Below are 22,527 nucleotides of genomic sequence, written 5' to 3'. Positions count from 1 at the left end.
AACTTAATGGAATTCGGGCATCTTGTTGTTTGGCTTTTAAAATCATATGTTTCTAAAAGTGGTGTTTGAGTGGGCAGCAAAAGCATTTGTTTTCAGACTGCATTTAAATTCCCCAACATTTGCTGCTGATCATGGTCATCAGCCAGAACAGAAACAGAGGCATACATCTGTTCTATGTATCCAGAGTTCACCGCTTATGTACAAATAATAAATGACCTGATGGAAAAAAGTAAATCCATGGGCAGCTGTGACTTGAATGATAATAAAGTAAATGGCGGTATAAGTTTGTCACGACATCTGCTCTTGCTATAGACTGATATTCCTATACTCTGGATCATGAAGGGAGTGCCTCTCCTCTCAGGCGAACATATGACCCCTGCTCTGTGCCTGCTGCTGGGTAAAGATGAGATTTAGAGCAAAAGTTAAACTAGAAACCCACTTTCCGAGAAGCGCCATGTGACTTCAATCTGAGATGAACATGAGCTATACGTACACAAATCCCAGGTCCTTATGATTTCCATATGCTTGTGGTGTTATTGTTTTTTCTATCTCCATTACTTCATGAGTACCCAAAGCCAGTATTGTGTCTTGCATCCAAAGCCATGTTTTCCTCATTGCGCTGATTTTTTCATTTTAAAGAGAAAGATAAACACAGGATTGGAATGTGTCCAATATCAGGCACAATGTAGACAAATATGTTTTTGAGCCAGGGGTTATGGGAAAGATTTGGGGGGGGGGGGATTAACTTGTGATGTTGGGAGAAGTGACACAGTACATTAATATGAGTCCTGATAAGTTACAGGAGAGTTGTATTGCAAACTGTGACTCATATTTTGACGGAGCATCCCACAGCTTCTCTAGGGAACCATTATTCTGCAGAAAAGAAAGAAAACTGTTTTCCCAAATATGTCACATAGAGTCTAATGGGCCACTTTGACTGGCCATTTGAGCCACTGTGTCGCAGATTGCAGCTTACAGTCTCTCCAAAGCAGCCAAAACACAGCTGGTCGCAGAGCAGTGTTTACCAAGGCTAAGTGAAAACAGCCCACAGAGGTGTCAAATCAGAGCTGTAACAACATTACCTTGCAAAGCTGTAATTAGCAGACTGTCATTGTCAGTTGCATCTGTACATAAACAGAGAGGTGGTGAGTGTGGGTGTGTGAGGGCAAGAGGTGGTGTTTTGGGGGGGCAGCATTACCTCAGGAGAGTCCAAACAATGAGGTCAGGTGAAGTTGTGGTGGTGCTTTTTTTTTCCACCCTCAAAAAAAAATCACATCTACAAAAGCTAGAGGTGTGTATGCAGGGAGCATTTCATATATATGAACCAGTGCCAGTAACATTTTGCAGAGTTTAATGGGGTTTATTTGAGTTTTCCTGTGTCCCTGAGTAAGTTCCCAGCACCAGCCTATTAAAGACCCTCCTCCTGTTAATTACAGACAAAAGCTGGCCAGTTGACACACTGCTGATTTTACTCCACATGTGCACGTTCACAGGCACACTCCTGCCAGACACGATTATGATTTATCGTCCAACACTTTATCTAATCTATTTCCTCTCTGGTCTTTGTCATAGTTTATCCTCCTATCACCACATGACCCACAGCCATTTATCACCACCAGGCTGCCACTGTGCTTTTCCTCTCCAGAAGACACTTTAGGATCACATTTTGCTAAGACATGATTCTGAAGTTGATACATCATGTCTATCACCACAGTGATGTTTCTGTCATCCCTCCTCTCAGGCCCCCGTGGTCCACCAGGACTCCCAGGAGAGAGGGGTCTACCAGGCCTGCCTGGGCCTCCAGGGCCTCCAGCACCAGCCAGTGCCCACATCCCAGAACCAGACCACAGTAAGACCCTGGACAACTAACAGACTTCATACAGTCGCCATGGCACCCGTTCCACCCCACATAGTTAAAAGTACTGTTTGCATTTGTCTTAAAAGAGTACTATTCCATACATACTTCTTCCTGATCCAAACCTGGCTTCTACATTACACACAATGCAACCCAACTGACTTTAGTGAGTGATTTGGGTGTGCTATTCGAGTACCGGCTAATGTAGCCTCAAGCCGCCAACCTCAAGCAGAGATGAGGAGCGGGCTACAGAGGTCTGGTAAGTTCACTTCTTTCTAACTCGACACTCCCCAGCTTTTTTTCATTTTCAAACATTTAGTCTTTAGACCCAAGCAACACTGACTTCAATGAATATTTACAATGTTTTCATATATACTTTGGTATTCCCTAAGACCTATAAGCAGTCTTTGATATGTAAAATCAGTGCACTTCCCTTTTACTTGCTATGTTTACTTTCCTTGTCATTTTCTTCCCTCTGTGGCTTTGTAAAAATTGGATGACCTCTATTGCGCAGCTTATGAATTCTCACACTTTGTCTTTATGGATCTGGACCTGTCCCAGAGGTCAAAAATCCAGATGGAGAGTACATCCATGTCAGAAAACCACTTCACCACCTCCTCCGTGCATGTAGAGGTTTCTTTCTGGGCCAAACCAGACAATGCTGAACCCATGCTCCAAACAAAATCAGCTTACCACAAACCCCGCATGAGTAGATGTACACAAATTCAATCAAAGCCTTTGTTCTCAGGCAGGGTAACGTAGGTTTACACACTTCTAGCTTGACGCTTCAAACTGCTGATATTCATGCGTTTTTAGCAGCCCCTCCGACATGTTCTCTCCTGCTGCGTGAGAGCTCTCGCTAGTTTTAGGACTAATGCTAAACAAAAGAAACAAAGAGAATGAAAAACAGACAGGATGACGGTAATCCTTTAACTGCTACTTGCTCCATATTGTCTACCCGCCAAGTAGAACAGAATCAAAGAGTATTAAATGGAGGCAGAGACGGTCTGAGATTGACGCAGACTTCACATGCTGGGATGAGAACCTGTCCACCACTGATGTCACTCAACAACTTCCAGATGTAGGCCGCTCAGACAGCTGAAGCGGAGTGTGAGAGACGAATGGGGGCCTGCACTGGCTCATTCAAGGTCAACGGATCGGTGGCTTTTATATGTGGATTCAGTGGTAAAACAAAGTATGCAGCACACAGGTTTGTAAGCTTTGGGTTCCTGTGTGGAGAAAGCTGTGGCTACGTTGAGGATGGCATGATGATTTCCGAGACTGTGAGCCATTTCTTTCACATCAAAGTAACAGTGGGGAGCGTAAGCGGTGGGGGTGGAGGTGGAGGGGTTCTGTGCTGAGCTTCCTTTGGAAAACACTGGATTATTTGGCTTTTACGTCTGCATCAGGAGGTTGGAATTCCCTTCTGCAGAACAGGAGAGGGTCCCTGAACCGGCAGCAGCCAGAGCTTGAAGCAGTGAAGAAGAGGAGGACTGTTCAGTTGTTTAAAAGCATGATTACAGTGTTTCTGAGTGGCCCCCACATGTTTTCATGTCACATTAAGCCACAGATCGCATCGCGCACTTAGCAGGGAATAAAGAGAGTGTGTAGAAATAAACACAGACACACAGAGAGAGTGGCCCTGGTTTGGATGTCACCTCTGGACCTGATCTGTTAGCGGTGTGCTGCGTTCTGGCAGCTGGAGGATGTTTCTGGCTGTCATCCCCTCCTCCTCCTCCGCCCCCTCCTCCTCCTCCTCCTCTGTATCTCCTGAAGTCTCATGCTGTGATTAGATCTGTGTTTCCTGTCAGTATAAAATGACCCGATGACCTCACACTTCCTCTATGGCTCACACGTTCACCACCCTCTTCCTCTTGTCCTTTCTCTGTAGACTCATGAAGTTGTGTGTGCCTGCTCAGTGTTGATTCACATTGGATACTGAGTATAAGTTTTGTTTTATGCAATATTACATAATTTTTTTTAATGAATGTGTAAGTCTGATCCATCCAGTGCTTTTGAATACATTTTAGTGTAGTTTACTCCCCAGCTGAAGTCATTAGTTTGAGTATTTGTTGGAAAACACTGCCCTCTAGAGGTAAAGCTAATTAAACTAATTAGTGAGAGGCACATTATTGCCCTGAGTTGTGTTTCTCAGGCAGCATCAGCAAAGTAAAGGTTACCACATGCTTCAGACAGCAGGCTCATGCACAAAAGTAAAACATTGCACACTGACAGAATATGATGGAAAGAAGTTTTCTTCAGCAGTTCATATTTATTAAGTTGCAGGTGCAGCTGTTGGAGCAATTCGTTTTGCCACATGCTTCTTCAGGTTCACTTATCAAGTAGAACTTTCTCTTAGGCAGCATATAAATCATGCCTCGCCCATTAAAATTTGTCCACCCAAATGGCAACCATGGCCCTAAACATCACCATCTATAAATATAACCAAAACTGAACCATTTGATTGGTGGAGCATGTGGAAGTTTAATGTCCCAATAATTCCCTGAAAGGCAACATAAAATCCACAAGAACTGATGAAATAATACCTGAGTAATACAATAATACATACTTTATATGGTATCTGAAAGTTTCTTTGGACAGTGAGGATTTTTCTGTCTCTGAAGCAACACCATGCTGTGTAAAGGTTTGACAGATTATTATCACAGATTCATCAGCTGAGTTCCTGCAGATGCTGTCCTTTGTCACGAGACTCGCTTCTATATCCCATTAAACACAATGTGTTTTGTTTCAACTCCAGCTCGTGGAAAAGACCCCTTCTTCACCAACACTTTCCTCGACTCAGGGGGCGCGCCTGTTCCAGGACCTCAGGGCCCTCCCGGGCCTGTTGGTAGGTGTTTATCAGTCTCTTCGTTGTGTTTATCCCTGCCTGCACACAGGATGTTTGTGTTGGGTTTGAGAAACTTTTCTCCATAGACTCAAAGATTCTATTATTGAAAATGCTTTTACGTACAAAATACAGTACATGCTCACTGTAGATTGTCTGATACTTGGTATGTCTACTGTATACTGTTTTTCCAGCACACACTTTTGCATTCAACTTTCCTAATCAGATGTTATTTGGTCTCTAATTTAAAGTCAAATTTTTCCTCTGTCAGAGAGCTCTTAACCAGGGGACCAAACACAAACCATCACTCAAATTTGAGTCAACACACTGAACGCTACTCTAAAGTTATATAAAGTCATAAACAGCTACAGGTTCTGTATATACAGCATGTCAGGTGGAGCTCAGTGCACTTCACCAGGTAAAACAAAGTTAACAACCAGCGCCACATCCTCCCAGCACGTGAAGCTACTTGGTGCTACTATGAATCTTTCTATCTATTATGCAGGTCCCCCAGGTCCGACAGGCCCAGTAGGACCGCCTGGCCCAGGAGGACATAACGTAAGCTCGCTCACAGCACAGTGGTGAACTGCAGTCACTTACTGAGCTTAGCACTGTTAGATTTGTGGCCGTACAAATTTATCTTTGTCATTTTGAATTTTCTCTCTGACTCAACGCAGGGGAAACCTGGATCTCCTGGAACACACGGCCCTGTGGGGCCAAAGGGAGAACGTGGAGAGAGAGTGAGTACACTCAGTATTCAGTAGGTTTTCTTTATTTAAATCTACATCCTTAAACAAAACTCTCTGAGACATGCCTTTGGTTTTTCAGGGTCCTTTAGGTTACCCAGGAGAGAGGGGATTCAGGGGCGAGCCGGTAAGCCACCTCCACCCAGCTGCCTTTAAGAATATGGCCTGAGTAAACGAGTGTGTAGGGGGAAACATCAACACATGTCATAGCTAGTTATATTTCTGTAAACTACACTATCCAGCGGCACTACAAACCACACTGACCAGTGACAACACAGTCTCGGAGAGAATGAGCTCTTTCTGTTGGACTAAACTGCTCCTCTGTGTTCATTAATGTTTCGAAGTCAAACTCAATTTTTTCTTTTGTTAATATCTCTTCACAGGGAGCACCGGGTCCAAAGGGAGAGCCGGGGGAGAAGGGCTTGCCGGTAAGAAAGTAGTTGGTGGTAGTTCACAGTTTACATGGTGACGCGGGGTCTGGACATGAGGGGCAGTTAGAAAAAAAAGTTTTTAAAAAGTTTTAAGAGTCCTTTGTTGAGCATTAAATCTCTCTGTGTGTGTCTAACCCTTATTTTTTTTTTTTTACCTCTTTCTCATTTTACAAGAGCAATCTAAATGTAAGATATTTTTATTTATGTCATCATGTGTTCACTTTGCAATGTGATGAATCTATTCAGTGACCAAAATGAAGTCTAACCATGACCTACATCTCAGGTTATGGTTTCTCTCAAGTCCATTCTTTCCTACCTGTTGATAGTCATAGTGTCTGTTAAACATTGTTTTTGAGTGTATATGATTTTAGCTGTTGATCTGTCTGATGTTTTGTGTGAAATCTTTCGGTGTTAATGTGTTTTTGTTTTTGTCGGTCCTTGGGGTGTGCTCTGGACTGCTGTCCCCTGTCACGACACTGTCCTCTTGACCCTAAAGCTGTCTGACTCCCTCTGCAAGCTACTGTCCCCATGGCTACCTTTCACAGTCACCTTTTCAGCATCTGACTTTGGCATATACATATAGATATACAAAACACAAGAAACAGTGTCAATCCTGTAACAACATGCACCAGCTCAGATGGACGGAAAGAATGTATAATATAGTAAAATCCTTCTCAACGCAAATTTATAACCATTTTAACTGAATTTAGCTCTGCTTATATTCAATCAGTTTCTTTAATTTTACAGACTTCAAAATGTTCCAATGACCCACAAAGAAAATGTGTGAAATGTATATGCCAAATCACTCCATATGTGTCAGTGGTGGGTCCTGTTGGGCTTAGAGGTGTTGTGTTCTGATGTGAGTGGAGTGGATACAGCTTTCCTCTTTTATCCCACAATGCAACCTTGCATGATTTCATCTTCAAGTGCTGCAACACATAAGCTTTCTTTTCTGGATGTGAAAATCAACTACAAAATGAGTCTAATAAGTAAATTAACACGGTGCCGTTAAAATAGAAATAAGGCAAAGTAGCTCTAAATTCCCAAAGACTTGGATAAATTCAATGTGAGATGATCACAATATCACAATTCATCCATGAAGTGAATGTCTGTATGAAGTTTCATGACAACCCATCCAACAGTTGTCAAGATAGCTACACGTCAGCCTCTTGGAACATGAATGTCCGTTTGACCATCCATCCTAAAGTTGTTGTGATGTTGCAGTCGGAGCCAAAGTTGTTGACTGACCAACAAACTGACACTGTCATCCCTAGAGCCTAAACATAAAATGTAATCAATGACTGTATGACTCAGTGAAACTTTGCCTTCTTTCTTCACACATGAAGTTTGTCCTCAGTTTGTCTTACTAACCAGAACACTTCATAGTGAGAATCACTCACCTGGGCACCATGCATGCCATCTTTTGTGATGATTTCGGCTGCCTCTGTTTGCTTTACTTCTCTTGTTCTACTACTTTTTTTATTTTTGAAGGAGTGACTCATGAAGCCAATGCAAAGACAAATCAGATTTCACTGTAAATCTATAGCTACAGCTCATTCTGTCAGATTACGTTGGGTATCTTTTGTGACCGCAGCGTGAAGAATGAACTCTGTGGTGCTGAAAATATTTGCCTGGCTTAACTGCTACCCAACAAAAGGAATGCAGATGGCATGATCAATTCTGGAGAGTGTTAATTCAGCTGTGTTATGTCACCAACATGAGGCTGGTCTGTAATGTGCATGTTGATGCTGATGCTGCCCAGCCCAGCATGGCGGAGCTGACTTCATACAGCAGCATGGCCAGAGAATGAGGGAGATACAGAGAAATACAGGGACCAGATGATGTCAGAGTGCTGGGCAGATATGTGGATTGTTTTAACCTTCTAACTGCTGAACTGTATTGAGAAAAATGACTTGCATCTTGGCGAGCAGTTCTTTGGCTTGTGCTCCTTACCTTGACGGCTGTATCTATCTTCACAGGGGGACGGAATACATCAGATCAGAGAGGCGCTGAAGATCTTAGCCGAGAGGGTTTTAATCCTTGAGACTATGATCGGTATTCATGGTGAGTAGGAGGCCTGAGGCAGGGTCAGCTTTAGGCAGGGGTCAAAGGTGAGGGGGAGGGACTCAAACTCCCACTGTACCTCACTGCTGGGACAGGGAGTGGGAACAGTCGCGAGAGCAGCCCCAGGACTCGGGCTGGTGTTTCCACCCCCTCACACAGTCCCCCTGTCACTGCTCTCTGATAGGACGTTAGCTTGCAGATGTTCCACGACTTGCAGGCAGACCTTGAGCTTCTGGCTCGCAGGGTGACACTGCTGGAGGCTATCATCTGGCCAGGTAATTCTGAGACACCCCCACCCACAGCTCTGCCGGCCCTCACTGACCTTTTTGACAAGATGTTGAGTTAGAGCCATAAAATTTCTGATTACCTCCTGTTACTGAAATGTTGAATGTTGATCAAGTCGTTTAAAAGTATTTGTCTTTTAGAATTATAATCTTATGTATGACTTTTTTTCTTTTTGTTGTGATGATTCTACAGTATGATGGCAGCGTAGATAACCTAAAGCATTTTCTCAATCAGCTTCTTACTAAGGGAGGTGTGGTCTTACATGAGCTCTTTCTGCCAAAGTTTGAACATTTTTGGTTATTTCAGATGAGCTATTTCCATCTTCTGTGCTCTTCTCACGAGTTAAAAGTGGAAGGGACTCAGATGATGATATCAGATACTTCCAAGCACCAAATTAGGATTTAGAAAGAAAACCAGATGACCATTTACTTGTTTGGTTTCTGACGTCGCCAGCACTATCAATCAAACTTGATCAAACCACACCCAAACAGACCTGCTGAAGTCTCAAAAACTCAACTCATTAAATAAATAACATTGAATATTTTTTTTTTTTTACTTTTAACATTTGTTGTTATTTAGGCATGAATGTTAAGATTTTAAACCAAGTTTTCAGGGGGTTTAATGTTAGGAAGATTAATCTTGCATAATCATGCTTTAAAAGTTAATGTGTTCCAATGGATGTAAAGTATGTTATTCAAGCCGTAGTGCTGCAGTGATCAGTCAATAAATAATTTGTCTGACGACAATCAACTGCAATTTTGATAATTGATGAATTGTTTAAGTGATTTATCAAGCAAAAATTGCTTCTCCAATGTTGGGATTTGCTGTTTGGTATTCTTATACTTTGGGTTTTGGTCCGATACAACAGTCAATTTGATGACCCTTGAACGTTCTCACTAGTTAGCTGATTGATCATTTTAATAAAAAAAAACTGGCCGACTGGTGTCAAAGCAAAATAAGGATCCCACTCATGACATAGCATCAGAGTAGACTTGGATTAGGAGGATAGAGTGCACGTCCACACTCACTGATGGACAGGGAGGCCCCGTTCCAACTGCTGTCTTTTTTCAACAGAGCCTGATCTAGGGTCTGGGGATGGACCGTTTGGCACAGCCTCCCCTAGTTTCTACAGAGATAAGCGAGCAGGTGCGCTTCCATATCGACTTGCTTCTCCTCTGTCCTCCGACACCAAGGTTCGAGGGAAGTAGCTCCCCCTGCTCACCCTGAGGATCACAGGCTGGGTTGACTCCCCCCTCCTATAGGTCTCATCGGCACTCAACAGATTTAGACCTTATCTGATACCATCTCTGGGCTTTACCGTCAGATTTAGGATGGGGGACACCTCAGGGAAACTCCACTGATACTCCACAATGTTCCTCCTCCATCGGGAACCTGAGAACTAGTTTGACCCCCACCCATTGCCATAACCAAACACTTATCTATACATAATACACCCAGCAGCTCCTTCTGTGTCTCATTTTCTTTGGCTACAGAACTGAAGCCTCAGATCATGCTTGAAAAGAAAAGGAAAATATCTGAATCTTCTGTTGCGCTCCTTGAGCGACAAACAGTTCTGGACTGTAAGGGTCATTTAGAGTAATCAATTGAAGGAGAAATCAGATGTGAGAAAAGACTGGATTTGAGTTTGTATTGCTTTCACAATGTAACTGCAATCTGAAGAGATTCCATTATTTAAGTATATTGAGCATGTACAGTCTGCAGGACACAATTACACAAACAAACCTCTTCTTCTAGTATTAATTTTGTTATACTTCTATCATATTGTTTAACTCAATGTTATGTAGTGCACTAAAAATTGAAGTCATCTCTACTCTAAGTGAGATATGTGTTGCTAACAGTGATTTGTAGTTTTCTGGTGTGAGTGTTTTCCCCCCCTTAAAGAACACACTGATAAAGTGATTTAATATACAATAGTATATTTACATTTAATCTGTGCAACAACAAAAAAAACAAACATTTGCATCTGGGTTTGGCTGCACATGAGTGGAAACAGTCATTAATCATGTTGCACTCTGGAAACAAAATGTGTTAGAATGAAACCTGGCTTTCCATTTCAAGATCTTGAACACACACACACACACACACACACACACACACACACACACACACACACACACACACACACACACAGGAAATAGTAAAACTGTTAACAGAACTTGAACATATTTTTACCACTGCTGTGTTGGTAAACTTCAGACTGCTTAAACTGTCCTGATGAAAAGACTTGATTGTTTTTTCATCTTATATTAAACTTATTGTGAAACTATTTAAAATGATCAACTGTAGTTTATTTTGTATGCTGTTGTGTAACCATTTCATATTTTGAACTTGTTTTTTCTTGCAAATGTGTTATTGTGTTAAGATAATCCTGTCTAGATGATCGGTGTAATTAAATAATGTTCATTGTTTTTTAAACATGTTGTCTGTCTTCATTTGTGTAACGGCAATATTCACTTAAACACTATCACAATGTAAATAAATTACATCCACGCTCTCCAGTGTTCATTTGAGGTGCAAATACAGAACAAAATTCTGATCATTAAAATAGTTCAACAAGAAGCCCACAGGGAAAATCTACAATATTAAAGCTCAGCAAAACCCAAGCATTATTTAAGTCCAGTTTACTGCCGGATACTGTCTGGAGATGTGAGGTCAACTAGGTGCTCTGCGGTGGCTGAGGGCTCTTTCCCTTTGAAACCACCACAGCTTGTTCACCAACGCTGTCATCAATAAGCAGAGAGATGGCGCCATCTAGCTGTTTTGAGGCTGCTAATGCCACTACAGCCTTCTCTGTGGGGAAGCCCATCTTCTCCAGCTGCTGGAGTCTGAGAGAAAACACTTAGTCAACTGTGAATGATTACTTTAAATCACATAAATAAAAACACATTTCTGATGTAATGAAAGCAGTGTTAAGTTAATGAAAATCAATAAACATCTGGCGATGCCCAGAAAATGAGACTTCGTGACATCAAATTATTACTAACCGCAACGAGGAAACTGATGATTTAGGAACTTCCACTTTTGCATCAGGGTCATCAGGAGCATCCTGTAATGAGGCCAGTATCCCTGCTTTTAGCATCTGCTCCTCCAACACCTCTGCCTCCGACAGTGCAGCGGACTCCTCCATTATCCAGGCAGGCGATGGCTCGATCCATGGATGGTGGTTCAGGACAAAGAGGTCCCTCATGGGGGGAGCAGATGCCTGATCTACAGGCATCATGTGAGACTGTGATCTAGATTTGTGACGACAGATGAAGTTGAGATGAAAGAAAATCTGCCACTGTGAACAATCAGAGAGACTTTTGTTTTGAATGACATGAATCACACCTCTGTGAGGTAGTGTAGGTGGGCAATCTGAACCTCGCCAAAGTGGGAACATACGCCCAATCAGAAATGAAAGCCAAGACCCTGGCCTCCTCCAGCTCCTGTAACATCCCAATGAAGGGCTGACGATCTGAGAGGTGTATTAAGTATTATCAAAAAAGACTTGAGAGACAATCATTGTGTTAATTATATGGAAATACACTTCATTATAGATTTGGTGGGGGAGGGCACACCTCTAAAACACCTTAAGGACCCTGAACACGCACTCAGGCATTTTCAATCACTGTGTCCTCCATTTCTACACCATTAGGAATGATAAAGCTGTAAATTGTCCCACTCTGAAGAGTTGAACAAAACTAGCAGGAAAGTGAAACAGTCACACAGTTCTCAGTAGAGGTCTAATCAACCAAAATAAGTGAAAACACATATGTGCTTGTACATTGAGTGTGTAGAGGCTTTAAAGCATCTATCAAGGGAAACAAGACATCACATGTGCTGTGGTTAACTATGCCAAAAAGGAAAGGATACAGTTATGTCCGATGCATATTGCGCAGAAGTGAAGCAGGGCAGGTGTCCCTGGCAGCAGGAGCAGACCAATCAGCAGGAAAATCCAGGGGAGAAACCAGACTGGCAAACACCTCAGCACCCTTCTCTGTGTCACCTGACGACACTGTGCTGTAAACAGAGCCAGCTGGACCGCAGAGTAACCACAGATACGACTCGCCTCGCCACTAAGGATGAATAGGACCAGTGTGTAAAGAATAGGTAATATGGTCATTGTCAGGATGGAGAGGGCGAAGAAAGCAACTGTTCCCCATCGACGTTCCTGACATGGTCCAATCAGCAGCAGGAGAGCAACACTGACCAGCAGAGAGTGCAGCTCATCATGACTGAGAGCATACAGGAACAGATCTGAGGAGATGTGAGGGAGAAATGTATTATATGATTTGACTTCACCAATGCTGAAATATCAGGTTTGCATGTAAAACCACACAGGACAGTTACCTCTGAACCTCGGGAAGTCTCCACCTGGACCTAAACTGAGACTTGCCTGGATGCCCCCAGCATAAATCAGCAGCATGAGTGCTATCCATGAAGATGTTCCCAGACAGAATCCATGGCGATCTGATCCAAACCAAAACCATCCTGACAACCTGCGACCAAGCATTATTTAAGATCAGCAGTAATTTCTCCACTTACTTGTCCTTTTGTGGCACAGTTCTGGTAAACAAACATCTGTTGCTGCTCATAACAAGCACGGTGTAGTAGTTATAGATAAGGTATTTACAGTTGGAGTCTATATAACAGCATACATCTACAACTGGCTGCAAAGTCCTCTACGATTTGTCTTGTCACATCGTCTCTGCCAACGACACTGAACTCATACGAAGTTTATCAAATGTTCTAAAACAATAATATCCTCAAACAAGAAGTAATTAATATCTTAAGTAAGAAAACTCCCGGTGTGGAAATGTTGCCAAGGCTAAGTAGATGTCCACTTCCGTACTACGTTACGTACGTTACGTAGTGGTCTTCTATGTGTTTATTGGCGGTTGAGAACTTTTACCGTAAAGGCGCATTACCGCCACCAACAGGACACACTGGTCACATATATATGACTATTATGGCTGAAACCATTTTAATATATTTGTCGATCAATACAAAATGTATAATTTACTAAGCAAACTGCGAAACTGGTCCAAGCTTATTAAATTTAAGAGGTTTGCTAAATTCCTTTTTTAAATGATAAAAAATTAAATTTTGAATGTCCATTTGAAGATGTAGCTTTGGTTATTTGTATAGGCATTTTTCACTATTTTCCAATGTTGGCAGAAGTGTTAAAAAAAAAAGTAAAAGTGTTTGGTCAAAGGAGAGAAAATGAATCTGAATTTGTATTTGTTCTGCAGAAATATTCCCCCTCTAACTGATATGTTATTATATATTACATTATTAGATTGTTAATACTGTAAAGAACAATACATCAAAATTGCACTTGAATGTAGTACTTGTGTGATTGTACATGGGCCTGTGCTTTTCACTGATGTTATTCTTTGATATTCTAGGGGACTCTCAATTGAAGTATTATCGTATTTTACTTATTTCAGTGATGACTGATTTACCTCTGCTCTCCTGTAAACTTAATTTAATCCCTCTGTGAGCCCAAGCCCCACTCTCATCAGTTCCTACATCATTTTTCTCTATGGTGATATATCATGATATTGAAATTAAACATAAAACGTCTTAATATCTTAGGTTATATAATTTTGCCACAAACGTAAAATTGATTCAGACTCACTTGTTCAAGCAAGTACGCGCAAATCTCGCGATATTTTGTAGCCGTTGCGAATAGAAGAGTCCTTCTCTAGCAACCAGCTCTGTCCAGTCGTTTTGCACAGGAACACTGAAATGGCGTCGGCTCAGGGTAAGTGAAGAATTATTATATTTTATACCGAGTTTAAAGAAGTTGTGGTTTTAATCCAAGCTAAATGTGGATGGATTTATTTTAAACGCGTTTAAATCGGCCTAATCCGTATTCTTGGTTTATATTCAAAGGAACATTGAGAAGCTTTGCTAGCGCTAGGCACAAGGCCTGGTCATGTTATCTGCTCGAGTCTTTGCATTATTTTCTACCGGATAATTTCTGCATACAGAGGTTGATAATGGATACCAGATTACCCATTTTAGTAAAAAATTTTATTAAATGCATGTATCAATAAATTGCAGACGGCTTTGAATCGCCGTGTTGTTTAATGAGCGGCTTAGAGAGCATTTCCGTGCTGTCGTTGAATGGCGACCTAACGACCGGTCTACGCAACGTGCTGCTCGCGCGCTAAAAATGCTTTGTTCGAATGTTGAGTCATTAGCTAACGAAGGTTCTTACTGTTGTTCAACAGATTACAGCTCCTACAACCAGACCAGCGCCCAGCAAGGGTAAGACTACTCTATCCACCTCACTGAATATAAAGGGGTTTTTAATATATTTCTCAGGGGCTCTTTTTGTAAGCATCGGATTAGCAATGGTGTAAAGTAACTAGTACATTTACTCATGTATTGTATTTGAGGACAGTACTTGCTTTTACACTCCCAACATTTCAGTGTGAAATATTTTACTATTTTTCCCCTCTGTATTCTGCTGTAGTTTCTAGTATTCAGATTAAGATTTAAAAGAGGGAAAGAACTGTTCACAAAACACAACACCTTGTTATAAATATTAAACCAGTGGTTCCCGACCATTTTGAATTGTGACCTTGTGAATAATCCAATATTTCACAAAAGGCAAACAATAGAGAAGTCCAAAAACTGAAAGCAGATTCGTGTATCAATATGTTTTTTCCTTATTTCCCCTCCTATTAATCAACTCATGTTTATCTGACCTTTGGAGGGGCCCCAATGCCCTAGGTTAGGACCCATGGGACTAACTGGCTGGCTGTATTTAAAGTAGTTACAACTAGATCCACCTCAAGCAACAGCACCAGTCAATTGCTGCTTACACTGTGAAGCATCAGTATTGACAATCCACAAATGTCAGATACAGAGTGCTTTTACTACTGATACTTCATTTGGCTGATAATGCTTTCCCACTTTTACTGGTAGGTTTTTGAGTGTAGCACTTTTACTTCTAGTGGAGTATTTATACTTTGCTGTATTGGTACTTCAGAATGGACTCTTAAGTACTTCCTCAACCACTGCGAATGAGTGTATGGCCTCACTTCAGTGTCAATGTTGAGAAAGAGTCACATGGGGAGGTTTAATGGGGACCCTATATTTTTGAAGCTAAAACTTTGTGTTTTTACAGGTATGCTTCATATGCTGCCCAGCCCTCACAAAGTTATGGACAGTCTGCACAGGTAAGCTCTAATATAACTAGCTAATTGTTTTACTATAGCTATTTTTTTTTTTAAAGAAGTTGATACCTCTCATTTAGATGGAAAAGATTTAAGACTGACATTTCCTACAAATGTGTTGAAAATATAATATAGCTGTAACTAAGGAAATGTTGTGATGATGGTCTAATTTAAGAAAGTTAAATATTCAAGTTTGATATGTTTTTGAGCAAAGAAAATGTTTACCAAGTGTTAATGTTTACTTGTTTATTGTACCAGCAGAGCTATGGCCAGCAGAATTATGGATCATATGCCCAACCTGCTGCTGCTGACAGCAGTTATACCCAGACAACACCTGCTGCTGGAGGCTACCCTCAGCAGCAACAACAGTATGGATCCTCATATGGTCAACCAGCTTCAGGTCAGTTATTAAAGTTGAGACATTTTAACTCATTCTGTTATGATTCTGCTTAGAACTACATGGAGTGGACTAGGTTGGACAGACCAAAATAAGTCTCAAACATTCAAGATTTTTGAAAGATTTTTATTAAGTTCAGACACAAAAAAATTGCATTGAAATTGTGTAGCTATAAATTGGATGGAAAGTCACATTCACATGCTTTTAAAATCTGATGCAGATGTCTTTGAGTCTGGCTACCCAAGATTTCAAACAGTTTTGTACATACAGCATGTTGCTTACCTGTACAGTGCGTGTTGTTTATGTCTAAACATGCCAATCTGACCCGTCCACACTGGTAAATATGAATGTTGCATTCTAGTTCACCCTCAGGTTTGTCTGCAGTCTGGAAAGTATTTGTTTAAAAGGTGTACCTTTTTTTTCTTTTTTAGAATCTAATTGATCATTGTTTGGAAGTGCCCCTAATTTTAGGTGTATAATAGTTTGTCACAACCAACCCACTCTCCAAAAAAGAACACAGGATTTTTTGCTAATGATGTGTGTTTTCCACAGCTGGCTATCCTGCTGCACAGTCTACCACTCATAGCTACTCGCAGTCAGCCCAGGGTTATGGAGCCAGTGGATATGACAGTACTCCAGCTGCTGCTGCTCCAGCTGCTTCCCAGTCTTATGGCTCTCAGCCAGGCTATACTGCCCAGTCTGCTTACCCGGGTTATGGCCAGCAGGCTGCTCCCACTGCACCACAGAGGTATGTACTCGTCGGTTAGGAACCAAATAACAGGTGAATTCCAAACAAAAATGTACTTATCTTTTACGTTATTCTCTGTCTTACTTTGTCTCTATCAGTTACAATGCGAGCAGCCAGCCAGCTAGTTACAGCCAAAGTAGCTACACCCAGCCAGCAAGCTATGGCCAGCAACAGCCTGGTTACCAGGCCCAGCAGGCAAGCTACGGCCAGCAGCAGGGGTACCAGCAACAGACCCAGCAGCAGCAACAGGCTCCTCCTGCTTACCCCCCTCAGGCTGCTGGTTCCTACGGGCAGCCTCCAGCCAACCAGTATGGCCAGCAAGGTGGACCACCCAGTTACAACCAGTCCAACCATTACAGTAAGCTCTGCTTTTCATCGTTGCTGAACTATTTTCTAATGTTCATTCATACTAATCAGTTTATTATCACTGATTTGATGCATTTGTGCTCCTCTTTTGTAGATAATTACAGACAAGATGGCCAGGGTGGAGGTTCAGGTTACTCTAGCTCTGAGCCTTCAAGGTACCCCGGGGCAGGGGAGAGCAGGGGCCCTGGCAGGGATGGCTTTGATCGGGGTGGAATGATGCATCGTGGGCGTGGAGGCATGGGCCGTGGCATGGGGTAAGTGTCTTTCTTTAACACTTAACCTCACGTATATTTTGACTTTACAGGTGCTGTGGCCACTTGGGGCAGGGCTGAGAAAAGTCCCCAACAGAAACAGGTGTAATAACCCAAAGTAATCTATCATCAATTTATGCAACTTTATTCTCTTAAAAATGGGAAGTTCATGATGTGTCAGCAGTCAGTGCTGATAAGTTATGGGCTTCTACTGTAATGTCTGAGGACTGTGATTGAAGATGTAGTACATGCCAACATTGGCAGGAATTGTAGCTATTGTCGTCAAGTTTATCTCAGCCCTACCTCTCATTTGGCCAAAGGTAAGAAAAAGGTTTGTTCCTTTTTAATCTAAGTTGATTTTGATCAGAGACCTGTGCATAAACATTTAGGTTGAACAGATTATATCCAAAACATAATTTGATTAGGAGCCGATATCAAAAATGTTAGGGTAATTGAGAAATTGCAAAATTCGTGATTGGTCAGGGAATGTGATATAATTGTATTGTCATATTAACTTCACATTATCAAAATTATGATGGGTTTCCTTGAGGAAGGTTCAAACACTGTCTGAACAAAACCCCTTTTAAATCAGTTTCTCAACTTGGTGCATCATCCCGCATTTGGTATAAGAAGAATTAGTTGTTGCAGAAATCCTGCAGATTTTTTTTTCTTTTTTTTTTTCAATTGTGGTGCTGGAGTCCTTAACTAAACTTTAGTTTGTCCTGCCAAACCTTACATCACAGCATTGATACTTTAAGGAATTTATAAATAGACACTGGCCTCATGCAGTATTGTTGCATTTCATATATATATATATATCATATTTATGCTTACTCCAGTGTAATATTTGGGTCAATATATCCTTCCATGACAAGGTTTTTTCCTTTTTCTTTATTTACTTAAAAAGCATTCACCTGTGTTTTCACTTTGTGGTTGATTTTTGTAAGGCTGTCACTGGTAGTATTTGTCATTTGACTGGCCTGAGGGGAAGTAACACCAAAAAGGAAAAATGGCACCATTAAAAATAGTGGAGTCAGATGTGCTAATGGTACAATAAGACCTCAGTAATGCATTTCATCAATTGCAGGGAGACAAGAAAATCGATTTTCTCAATATTTTTAGTCAATTTTCTGGCTTTGTAGCTATAACATTGGTCCTAAGAGGGGAGGGGAAAAAAAAAAAAAGAAAAAGATCCGAAGTCATCACTTTATGCCATCTGTTGTATTAAAAGATATTTAATCTCTTAAATTGGTTTTTATGGTCAATATTTCAATATCCAGTAAAGCTAAAAATTCATCAGTGGAAACTGTAAACTTGCATTAAGGTCAAAACATGTTAAAAGCAAATTTGATATAAATTACACTTGTTTTTCTAACACATCCACTGTCTTTATTTGACAACCATGTACTGGCAGTGTTTTGTGGTGTCAGACATTTTGACAAAGTTACAAGAAAAACAGGTCTAGCAATCTTAAACTGACAGGAAAATGCAAGACTTACTGAGACTGCACAGACGTGCAATATTTGTTTACTGTAACATTATTTTAGGGGTGCTCTAGGGATTGTCTTAGTGCATGGTTTTTGGTGTAGTGTGGTCCAGTCTAATCTCAGCCATGCTACAAAAACTGGCATTCAGGTGTATTAAACTTTTTTGAATGTATGTCTTATATAGAAATTAGAACCCAATTAAGCTGGTTCTTGACACATTTACGTCAGTATCCTTATTGAGATGCCAATCAAATTTGCTCTTGATGCAGATTGGGCATTTGAACAGTTTGTTCACATTGTCTATGGTTCTATACAGCTGGAAATGGTTTGGCCCAAACTCAAATTAACTCTTCTGAAAAGAAACTGTAATGGTTACAAAAAAAGCCAGGGGTATCAAGGTTACCAAAGGTTGTACTGTGCATTTGTTTGGTTTAGATTTGTTATCACTGCTTGAAAACTGAAAAGTTGAAAAACTTTGTTGAATCAGCATATTTAGTTTCTCAAACACTACAGAGGCTCACGTCAGTATAAATCTTGATGACATAAATTTTCATTTTTAGGATTTGGTATTGGGAAAGAGTTTTTATTTTTTTGAAGCCCTTGATGAGATTTGGGTCAGAAAGCGTCATGTCAGCACATGAATCATCGGTTCTTATTTTAGATGTTCATTTTCAAGAGTAGTTTTTACGAGAGTTTCATAATTTTTGGTTCAACAGTGTAATCCTTTTTAAAATAATGGAGTTCTTCATGACTTGTTGTGGTTACGATACCGTGAATACACATTCACAGAAATGCAGTCTTAAGATATTGCAGTTTATTTTATGATACAGGACTCTAACTGAGCAACTCTTCAGTCTTACCAAAGTAGCTGTAAATAAGAATGCTTAAAAACTTGCATAAATAGGAATACAACCTTAAATACAATTATCAAATTCAGATGTAGAATAGATGTTGTTCTACTTAAATTTTCATTTTAGCTTTGCACAGGTATCTTTGTGTTTTCTGGGGGGAGGTGGTGGGGGGGGGGCATATCATGTCATTTTGAAATGTTTAAATTGTTTTTGTGGTTTGGATTACAAATGTTTGATCACATTCTTTTGAGCACTTTTTAACATGCTTTGTCACATTTATACCGTACAGGTAACAGTGAGAGCCATTTAAAAGCATCTATTCTCTAAAAAGTATCTGTTCTCAGTACAGAGCCGCCAGCTTAAGCAGCAGGAGGGAGCTTAAACAAAGATTCGGGGTCTGCCTTTTTTCAAGAACTGAGGATGGTGGTTTTTATAAGCATGATGGGTATATTGATTGACCAAGTCTTTGTTTTTTAATTTAAAATAACCTTGGTAAACACTGTAAAGAAAAAAAAAAAAAAAAATGGTGTGATTTTGTCTTGAACATTTTATAATTGTATTTTTTTGTTTTTTATGTTTTTTTTGTTTGTTTTTTATTATTACCTGGTGAATGTGATCACCTGATCATCTTGTGAAATTTCAGATGCATTGTGTTTTTACACTTGTACATATCTGATTCAGCTGTAAATTTTGTTAGAACTAATGTTAATGGAGCGTTGGCTTGTGTCTGGGTAACTATGTATGCCATCGATGCATCTGAAATCTTTCTACCTGTGTACAAATGTTTGGGTTTTGTCACATTTTCAAAGGCAGTGAAAATATGTTAGTCATAAATATTTTTGCACAAATGTATCGACTACTGAAACTGTCACTGAGATTGTACTCAGCTAGCTACGGTATGGCACATAGTTAATACACTTATCCCCTCAATTAGATTGTGTATTTTTAATTTTGGGGAGCTTTTAGTTGCTGTTCGACTAGTTAGAATGTTTTGATTACTCCCTCAATCAAGCCACTTTGCTCGAGCCATGGAAGTGGCTGTAAAAGGGAAAACGCCTTCATATCTCCATTTATTCCCCCATAGCGGCGCTGGAGAGAGAGGTGGCTTCAGTAAGCCTGGTGGTAAGTTAACGAGAATTACACTGGTTAGTCCTTTAAAAGCCTTAAACTTTTTGAGCAAATATGCTTCGAGTATTGATGTGTCTTACATTGTGGTATTCAAAATTTATATACATGAACATATCTGAAAATATTGGGGATTTTATTTTCAATGCCTGAGACCATTCTACTACTCTGGGGTACTTGGTATAATTCAGTCACTGCTTATGGTTTGACAATGAGTTTTGACAGGTTAATGACAAATTTTCACTCAAATGTGTCTGTTACTGCTTTAACAAATCTCATGAGCTGAATTGCTGGGGTTTTTGTTTTTTGAGGATTTCTTACTGGTCTTAGAGGCTTTTCAAATGACACACAATTATTTGCCAAAGGGTCTGAGGTGTTCTATTTTTTCAATTCAATATCACTTGTGGGAATTGTGGTGTACCATAAGGTGCCATTTTCAACTTCCCAATATGACTGACTGCGTCTATAAGGGAGTGTCTGGATTATCTGTTGTAGTACTCCTCAGGTGTTGTACACTCAACTTCAGTTGCACACACTGACTTTTCCCAATCTGTTTCTCTTCCTCCCGACTGATGGACTACAGGACCTATGAACAGTGACGACCGTGATATGGGTGAGTAGTCTGTTAGTAGACCCCCATATTACTTGTTGATGTTGCTAGTTCACATTGCATTCTTTTCTTGAAGTGAGAGTGGGAAAAGATGTATTTTTGCTGCATATTTAGTTTTTTTTTTGTATTTGTTGTAGGACGCCCTGAAGAGCAGGATGACTCTGAGAACAGCACGATCTACATCACAGGATTGACTGAGAAGGCTAACCTGGAGGAAATGGCTGAATTCTTTAAGCACGTTGGCCCAATTAGGGTAAGATTAGTTCTTCACTCTGAATGCTAATATAAGCAAAACCAATGTGGACTGGAGGAAAATTAATTCTCATTGTGTCTCAAGATTAACCGCAGACTTGGTCAGCCAGCCATTAACATATACACAGACAAGGACACAGGAAAGCCCAAGGGAGATGCCACTCTGTCCTATGAGGAGCCAATCTGTGCCAAAGCAGCTGTGGAGCACTTCGACGGTATGTTTTATTGACACAAGACCTGAAAAGAATCGCAGAAATACATAAATCTGAAAGCACATGTTAAAATGCACCAACTAATATAACTTCTAAATGGTTGTTTATATTTATCTTAATATTTCTTTTTAATTTAGGGAAGGAGTTCCAAGGCCGAAGGCTTAAGGTTTCCATGGCACGCCGAAAGCCCATGATGGGTGGAATGAGAGGTGGCATGCCCATGCGAGATGGCATGATGGGTCGTGGAGGTAAATGTCAGTTGTATTTGTTAGTGTAGATTACTTAAGGGAATGTTCACACATTCATACTGTGAGGTGCTTCTGTGACTTTGAACCTGCGCACCTTTCCTCTGTTAGTCTCCATAAATTGTCAGGCTTTTGGCTTCATGAGAAACTTTAAGTTTAAATATACATTTTAGCTGCTCCGTCTCTTGCTTTAGATGACAGATAAAACAGTTTAGCTCTGTAGCATATTAAAGATGGACTGCAAATGGTGTGATTACAGCCATATGATTTAAAAAGTGCTGTTATTTACTCATCTTATTAGGTATGATGGGCCGTGGAGGTGACCGTGGTGGGTTTGGCCCACGAGGTGGTCCACGTGGTATGGGCAGAGGTGGACCCACAGGCGGCAACATGCAGCAAAGAGCTGGGGACTGGGAGTGTCCTAACCCGTATGTATTACTTCTGTAGTGTCATGTTTTCTAGGATGCCTTTTTTTCCTTTTTTCTTTTTTTTTTTTTCAATCAAAGATCTGTTTTTAATTTAATGGTCTGTGTTACCAGGGGTTGTGGCAACCAGAACTTTGCCTGG

At 40.7% G+C, this 22,527-nt stretch overlaps 3 protein-coding genes across 5 annotated transcripts in view; 2 read left to right on the top strand and 1 right to left on the bottom strand.

Moving 5' to 3' along the window:
- The window catches only part of emid1 (EMI domain containing 1), a 54,340-nt gene extending 43,678 nt beyond the window's left edge, over positions 1-10,662 (top strand). The window contains exons 10-17 of one of the 2 annotated variants that reach the window (XM_023413613.2): positions 1,742-1,849; positions 4,614-4,703; positions 5,206-5,258; positions 5,378-5,440; positions 5,529-5,573; positions 5,830-5,874; positions 8,126-8,216; positions 9,301-10,662. In XM_023413613.2, coding sequence (XP_023269381.2) covers positions 1,742-1,849; positions 4,614-4,703; positions 5,206-5,258; positions 5,378-5,440; positions 5,529-5,573; positions 5,830-5,874; positions 8,126-8,216; positions 9,301-9,434 — 629 coding nt within the window. In that variant the 3' untranslated portion in view covers positions 9,435-10,662. Of the gene's footprint in view, positions 1-1,741; positions 1,850-4,613; positions 4,704-5,205; positions 5,259-5,377; positions 5,441-5,528; positions 5,574-5,829; positions 5,875-7,856; positions 7,942-8,125; positions 8,217-9,300 lie in introns of both variants that reach the window. The other variant, XM_023413614.2, reaches the window with a different exon arrangement.
- On the bottom strand, positions 10,147-13,069 carry rhbdd3 (rhomboid domain containing 3). Of its 2 annotated transcripts, XM_023413617.2 has the most exons (6): positions 12,772-13,069; positions 12,577-12,696; positions 12,100-12,483; positions 11,575-11,701; positions 11,232-11,480; positions 10,147-11,072 (listed from the first exon to the last, which is right to left on the bottom strand). In XM_023413617.2, the coding sequence occupies exons 2-6, from the start codon at positions 12,650-12,652 to the stop codon at positions 10,904-10,906; spliced, it is 1,005 nt and encodes a 334-aa protein (XP_023269385.1). In that variant the 5' UTR covers positions 12,653-12,696; positions 12,772-13,069; the 3' UTR covers positions 10,147-10,903. The 2 variants fall into 2 exon arrangements, with proteins under 2 accessions (XP_023269385.1, XP_023269384.1); XM_023413616.2 differs by having other exon boundaries at positions 12,577-13,069.
- An 851-nt stretch (positions 13,070-13,920) lies between these two features.
- Positions 13,921-22,527, top strand: part of ewsr1b (EWS RNA-binding protein 1b) — a 12,427-nt gene continuing 3,820 nt past the window's right edge. Inside the window, exons 1-14 of the mRNA XM_023413470.2 lie at positions 13,921-13,993; positions 14,466-14,502; positions 15,368-15,419; positions 15,675-15,816; positions 16,366-16,561; positions 16,660-16,919; positions 17,022-17,181; positions 20,601-20,638; positions 21,225-21,254; positions 21,389-21,504; positions 21,589-21,718; positions 21,853-21,963; positions 22,262-22,388; positions 22,500-22,521. Coding sequence (XP_023269238.1) covers positions 13,978-13,993; positions 14,466-14,502; positions 15,368-15,419; positions 15,675-15,816; positions 16,366-16,561; positions 16,660-16,919; positions 17,022-17,181; positions 20,601-20,638; positions 21,225-21,254; positions 21,389-21,504; positions 21,589-21,718; positions 21,853-21,963; positions 22,262-22,388; positions 22,500-22,521 — 1,437 coding nt within the window. The 5' untranslated portion in view covers positions 13,921-13,977. The remainder of the gene's footprint in view (positions 13,994-14,465; positions 14,503-15,367; positions 15,420-15,674; positions 15,817-16,365; positions 16,562-16,659; positions 16,920-17,021; positions 17,182-20,600; positions 20,639-21,224; positions 21,255-21,388; positions 21,505-21,588; positions 21,719-21,852; positions 21,964-22,261; positions 22,389-22,499; positions 22,522-22,527) is intronic.

This window comes from Seriola lalandi, unplaced genomic scaffold, assembly GCF_002814215.2.
Source record: "Seriola lalandi dorsalis isolate HSWRI2012SDOR001 ecotype SW California unplaced genomic scaffold, Sedor1 jcf7180002054517, whole genome shotgun sequence".
Classification (NCBI taxonomy): domain Eukaryota; kingdom Metazoa; phylum Chordata; class Actinopteri; order Carangiformes; family Carangidae; genus Seriola; species Seriola lalandi.
Note: the sequence above shows the minus strand (reverse complement) of the source record. Positions and strands in the feature narration are given on the sequence as shown.

Excerpts from the sequence above, each read along its gene's own strand:
- rhbdd3 (XM_023413616.2), bottom strand. The coding sequence starts at position 12,739 with ATGCTTGGTCGCAGGTTGTCAGGATGGTTTTGGTTTGGATCAGATCGC. Across the intron at positions 12,484-12,576 it reads AGACTTCCCGAGGTTCAGAG|ATCTGTTCCTGTATGCTCTC; the intron begins GTAACTGTCCTG and ends ACATCTCCTCAG. Across the intron at positions 11,481-11,574 it reads ACCTACACTACCTCACAGAG|ATCACAGTCTCACATGATGC; the intron begins GTGTGATTCATG and ends TCACAAATCTAG.